The sequence below is a fragment of the Kryptolebias marmoratus genome, linkage group LG6 (genome assembly GCF_001649575.2).
Source record: "Kryptolebias marmoratus isolate JLee-2015 linkage group LG6, ASM164957v2, whole genome shotgun sequence".
NCBI lineage: Eukaryota > Metazoa > Chordata > Actinopteri > Cyprinodontiformes > Rivulidae > Kryptolebias > Kryptolebias marmoratus.
This window is the reverse complement of record NC_051435.1, coordinates 28,939,653-28,945,506: the sequence shown is the minus strand read 5'-3', so window position 1 is coordinate 28,945,506 and position 5,854 is coordinate 28,939,653. Positions and strand designations below refer to the sequence as shown.

Below are 5,854 nucleotides of genomic sequence, written 5' to 3'. Positions count from 1 at the left end.
AACAGGTGGAAGAGAACTTGGAGAGGTGGAGGTATGCACTTGAAGACAGAATGAAAGCCAGCCTTAGTAAGACAGAGTACCTGTGTGTGAATGAGAGGGAGGCAGGTGGAACAATGAGGCTACAAGGAGGTCAGAGGACACAAAGGTTCAGGACTTCAAGTACTTAGGGTCAACTGTCCAGGAAAACAGGGAGTGTGGTAAAGAGGTGAAGAAGAGAGTCCAGGCAGGATGGAGTGGATGGAGTAAAATTTCAGGAGTGATTTGTAACAAAAAGGTGGCAGCAAAAGGTCAAAGGAAAGGTTTACAGACAGTGGTGAGAGCAGCTGTGTTGTATGGTTTGGAGACAGTGGGACTGACAAAAAGACAGGAGACAGAATAGGAAGTGTCAGAGCTGAAGATGTTGAGGTTCTCCTTGGCAGTGACAAGGATGGACAGGGTTAGGAATGAGGTCATCAGAGGAACAGCACAGGTTGAACGACTGAGATGGTTTGGACATGTGCAGAGGAGGGACAGTGGGTATATTGGTAGAAGGATGTTAGAGGCAGCTGCCAGGAAAAAGACAAAGAGGAGATATATGGATGCAGTTAGAGAGGACATGGACGTAGGTGGACTGAGGACAGAGGACGCAGAAGACAGAGTTAGATGGAGGAGGATGACTCGCTGTGGAGACCCCTGAACAGGGAACAGTTGAAAAGAAAAAAGATTTATATTTCAGGCTGAGATAGCTTTAATAGAATGAGTAGTTTATGGAGGAAAAAATAAATTAATAATAGTATTTTTTACAGTTATGTAAGGTAGTCAATCCCCCCAGGAACAGTTGTTGTCATAAAGTTAAAGGACCTTCAGAGAGTTAAAAGTGCAGTCAGAGAGTGACAGATACAGGTACATGGTTACCATAGTGACCCTAAAGAACCACTATCAGCAGCTTTCACATTTTTCTTCTGAGCCTGGTTCTCTTTACTCATTTCTTCACTACTGAGTTTTTATAAAGAAAGATGACGGACATTAACACATGTTTCACTTCAGATAAAGGCCTCAATTTTAAAAAGGATCTTATTGCTACATAACTAATTTGTTTCTCAAGGTTAAAATTCAAATCAAATTTCACCCCCAATATTTTTACGTGAGATTTTACAAATGGCTTCAAACTACTCAAAGCACTGATATTTCCACTGGGATCAAGAACAACAACTTCAGTTATTTCCTCAATTAAATTTAATAGGTTTTAAGGCAGGGGTAGGCAGCCCTGGTCCTCAGGGCCACTATTCTGCATGTTTTCCTTGTTTCTCTGCTCCAACACACCTGATTCAGAGGTTAAATCACCTCTTCTTGTTCTGCAGAAGCCTGTTAATCACCCATTGATTCAAATCAGTCTGAGCCATTTGGTAAAGATCTAACATAAAATTGTGCCCATCACCTGAACAGAAACAGTAAAAAAAACTCACCTGCAGTTTTCCCCACAGTCGACACTTACTGCAGCCAACACAGTCCATGATCCGAGAAATGTTTTTAAAATGGAGTCGGAATTCCTCCTGATTAAAAACATGAAGGTGTTGATAATGGGGGTTTAGAATCAGAAACAGAACCATTCCTCCTGTGTGCTGTCTGAAACCTCCTCTACACATAACAATTAAAACAGATTTAAACCAATTACATCCAACAAAAAAGTTCAATAGAGACTAAAGAAGAAGACTAAGTATGTTTTCAACCCTTTTTCCAACAATAATGCTGAAACATACAGTTGAGGTCTAAAGGGCTTTTAATGATTTTTGTGAATTGCTGTTTGTTCCAAGGTGTGATGAATATACAATATCTAACTTAAATGATTTTTAAAAATGGCTTTGGATTTACCTTTTTTTTAAATCATACATTATACACATACAGGATTAATCTGAGATCATCTAAGTTGCTGCTCTCTGTTGCATTACTCTGCAACACAGAGGAGAATAATAATAGAAGAGATTCTTTAAATGTGGTTACAGCGTTCTCTGATAAACATCTATTATAATGAAATTTCCTCTCAGTGGCTGTGTAGTCAGTCAATATAAACTCAAAGTTTATTAAAAAATGGTCAGACAGAACAGGATTGTGAGGATGTATTAGTAAGTCCTTACTCTATATGACATATGTCTGAACCAGATCAAGAGTCTGATGAAGAGAATGAATAGATTTGTGGATATTTTGGGTAAAACCAATTGACTTTATTGAATTATTAAAAGCTATGTTTAGACTTTCACTTTCAACATCCACATGAATATTGAAATCCCCACTATTATGACTTTATCTATATTCAATAATAAGTCAGACAAAAAATCTGAGAATTCAGGCAAAAATTGAGAGTACAGGCCTGTTGGACGATGTTGAAAGGAACTGTTTTTCATATTTTGCAGGATTTGATCAGACGTCCATTAAACAGTTAACAGCCTTTTAGTTTTAATTCATTGCTGTGCATCAGAGCATATTTCATAAACAACTGATTTGACCAATGAAGGGATTTGCACATTTTGGGACAGAGTCAGAGCTAAATAAACCTTGTTTGTGGAGTTGAAAGTCTCAGATCTTGATGTCCTTGTATTGGGTAAATTGAATGAATTTGTTTTCTTTCTTGTTTGTTTGTTTGATACTTTGAGTAAAGTAGAACATTCATCAGCCTTTAGTACGCCGGCAAACGGCCCAGTTTTATAATAACGCCTGTGTTTCTACGCTAACTTATTGGCTGAAGCTGCTGAATGTACCACTTTATCAGCAACAAGAATTCCTTCAGCCTGCTGGAATTTGAGTAAACTTTTAGACTGAAGTGATGTGCTGATCCACATCACTGTTTAAAATTGTTTCAGAATTGTTCTCATGATTCAGCTAGAAAATACTGATAAATTCCTAACAATTATTTTAATTTTGACAATGCTTTTCTATCAGTAAATGCAAATCTTTCTTCTAGATTAGTAAAAAAAGCCTTTTGAATACTTTATACGTACAATTAATTTGAACAGAAATGAAAGACCGTCAGAATTACAGCAAGCACAAGTGATTTAGAGAACCATTGTTGTCGTCACAAGTGGTAATGGTCCAACATGAAAACTCTTACAAGTGTTTTAAACTGACCTACATTGTCATTTTAAAGTGTGCGTGTTAATTTGGACAATTCAAAACTAATTTATAGAAAATAAAAAGTGTATTTTTGTGTCTTCCCAGCAGGCAGTGTGCTACTGAGAGATGTCCAAGCTCTGACGTTCCATAGAAATGTCTACACCACAGCCAGGCGCTCCAACCCAGTGCCTCAGCTGAAATGTGTCGGTGGGTCAGCAGGCTGCCACGCCTTCATCCCAGAGGTGGTCCAGTGTCTAAACAGAGGCTGGGATGGAGTGGATGTTCAGGTGAAGACTGAGGGGCCTTGCTCCAGATGTTTACATTGAAGTAGCAGCGTAAAAACACCACACAGTAAATATACAGTCTTATAAACAAATATTGAAGATGAAGAGGACTACAGTTGGACCTACTGGCCCCAAACATATTCATATGGCAAACACTTACAAAAGGGCTTGCACACTGTTTAATTTATTTTTGAAAATATTGAGTTAAATTGTTTAAATTTGGGGCCAGTTTGAGGAAATTGTGTACTGAAGGGGAGGTTCTTACACAATTTCCTAAAACTGGCCCCAAATTTAAGCAAGACATCCCACAGTTCGCAGATGAGGACTAGATGGCAGGTTTTTGCATTTGCTGTTGATGTGACCGCACTGATGAATGAATCTAACACCAAACTGCGAGGCAGGGGCCTTTTTGTTGATGAAATGCACAGCCTAGTGAAGGCTTCATGAGAAAGTTGGAGCTTCTTTCAAGCTAACTGGAGAGCAACACTCATTCACATACAAACCCTGAAAGAAGTCACACCATCAGCTGATCACCTCTACAGGTACTCATCAGTGTTAGGAGCACTGAATGGTGCGTTTTTAAGGCAATTTGAAGATCTCAGAACAATCGAAGATTGCACATGATTTCCTCTTCCTTTACCTGCAGTGTGGATAGTGCTCCCAGTGCATTATCATGTATGCATAAATGTATACATACATATACATGTGTGCTTAAATTATTCTAGTGTACATACTTATACATGATTACATTTATCAGTTCAACGATTGATCAATCAATAGACTCGATCAACTGATAGATTTAGATACATCTATCTATCTCTATACATATACAGTTTGTCGGGATGGTCTATTCTTGGTAGATTTACACATGCCCCATATTCCTTCCATTTCTTGAGGATGTTTAAGGTCATGGAAATTCTTTTGTTGTCATCCCCTGACTTGTACTTTTCTGAGTTGAATTATATGGAAATAAATTAGTCTCAAAAAGGTCCACAAGCGTATAACAGGATTCACAAATGCACAGTTTTTCAAATGTGCACATTTCAAACTGCACAAGTAGAAAGATGCTACACGTGCAAATTGTCAAATGCGCGTGCACGACTCGCCTGCTGTGGATAGATCAGTCAGCACAAGTACATGGATCAGCTTCCTGTGCATGTGACATTTGAGACTTTCTTACTGCTCCAGATTCACAAATGTAGTGCAGTGTTCAAGTATGATGAAAAGCTGGGACATCTGGGCCTCAAATTTCTTGTTCCCTGTATAGGACACAGTGATGAGACTTTATAAATTATTTAAACGAATATACCTCAGTAAAACCTCCTTGAAAATGATCACTGTTACCATTTAGGAGCTGTAGAATAAGGCTGCAGTGAAATTTGGTAATAACAATTTAAGTTTTTTTTTTGTAAGAGCTTCATTAAATGTGTCCAGCATTAAAGTGGCTGGTGCCTTTGTCAGAGTTTAGGATCTTAATAAATCTTTCAAAACTTTCAACTATAATTATTAAAATATTCATTGAAAAATATATCTGTGCTTTGTGCCCTGATTCTTCAAAGTTTTTCTACATTAAAGGCTCATTTTAAGTGTTGATTAATGATTTTACGAGTCATTGATGACTTGTTGTAGTTCTGGTAATCATGCATAAAACGTTTCACATTGATTGTGTTTTTAATCCAAGGAGAAGTTATCTAAATTAGGTTTTGCACGTTTTAGAGTTTTGGATAAAATTGGTAGGTTGTAAGATGCAGCCAGGCAAAGTGTACATGGAACACCATAACCAAGTGGCTGCAGTAGTGTTCAGGAACGTCTGTGCTAAGTATAGACTGGTGGTTCCACAGTCAAAGGGAGAGAATCCAACAAGTGGAGAATTGTAGGGTTAAGATACTGTGGGACTTTCAGATCCAGACTGACAAACAGGTGATGGCTAATCAACCAGACACTGTGGTGGACAACAAGCTACAGAAGAATGCAGTGGTAATAGATGTAGCAGTCCTAAGTGAATGTAACATCAGAAAGAAGGAGCACAAGAAGCTTGAGAAATACATCAGCTGTAACGGTTGAGCGACACAAACACATGCAGACTCATCTTAAATTAACAAAAATAATTTATTTACAAAAAAGGAAAAACAAAAAGCTGATGAGGCAGCAAACAAAACAAAAACCTACATGTGAACACCAGGAGGGGAACACAAGGAGCACGACCAGACTGTGACATGAATGACATGCATAACAAGAACCATACAGAAATAAATACAATGCTTAAAAAAATAAAGGGAACACTCAAATAACACATCCTAGATCTGAATGAATGAAATATTCTCATTGAATACTTGGTTCTGTACAAAGTTGAATGTGCTGACAACAAAAATCATCAATGGAAATCAAATTTATTAACCAATGGAGGCCTGGATTTGGAGTCACACACAAAATTAAAGTGGAAAAACACTACAGGCTGATCCAACTTTGATGTAATGTCCTTA

At 37.9% G+C, this 5,854-nt stretch overlaps 1 protein-coding gene across 2 annotated transcripts in view; it reads left to right on the top strand.

The window, feature by feature from the left end:
* saraf (store-operated calcium entry-associated regulatory factor) overlaps window positions 1–5,854 on the top strand; it is an 18,358-nt gene that overhangs the window by 593 nt on the left and 11,911 nt on the right. The window contains exon 2 of one of the 2 annotated variants that reach the window (XM_017434687.3): window positions 3,196–3,374. In XM_017434687.3, coding sequence (XP_017290176.1) covers window positions 3,196–3,374 — 179 coding nt within the window. Of the gene's footprint in view, window positions 1–3,192; window positions 3,375–5,854 lie in introns of both variants that reach the window. The other variant, XM_017434686.3, reaches the window with a different exon arrangement.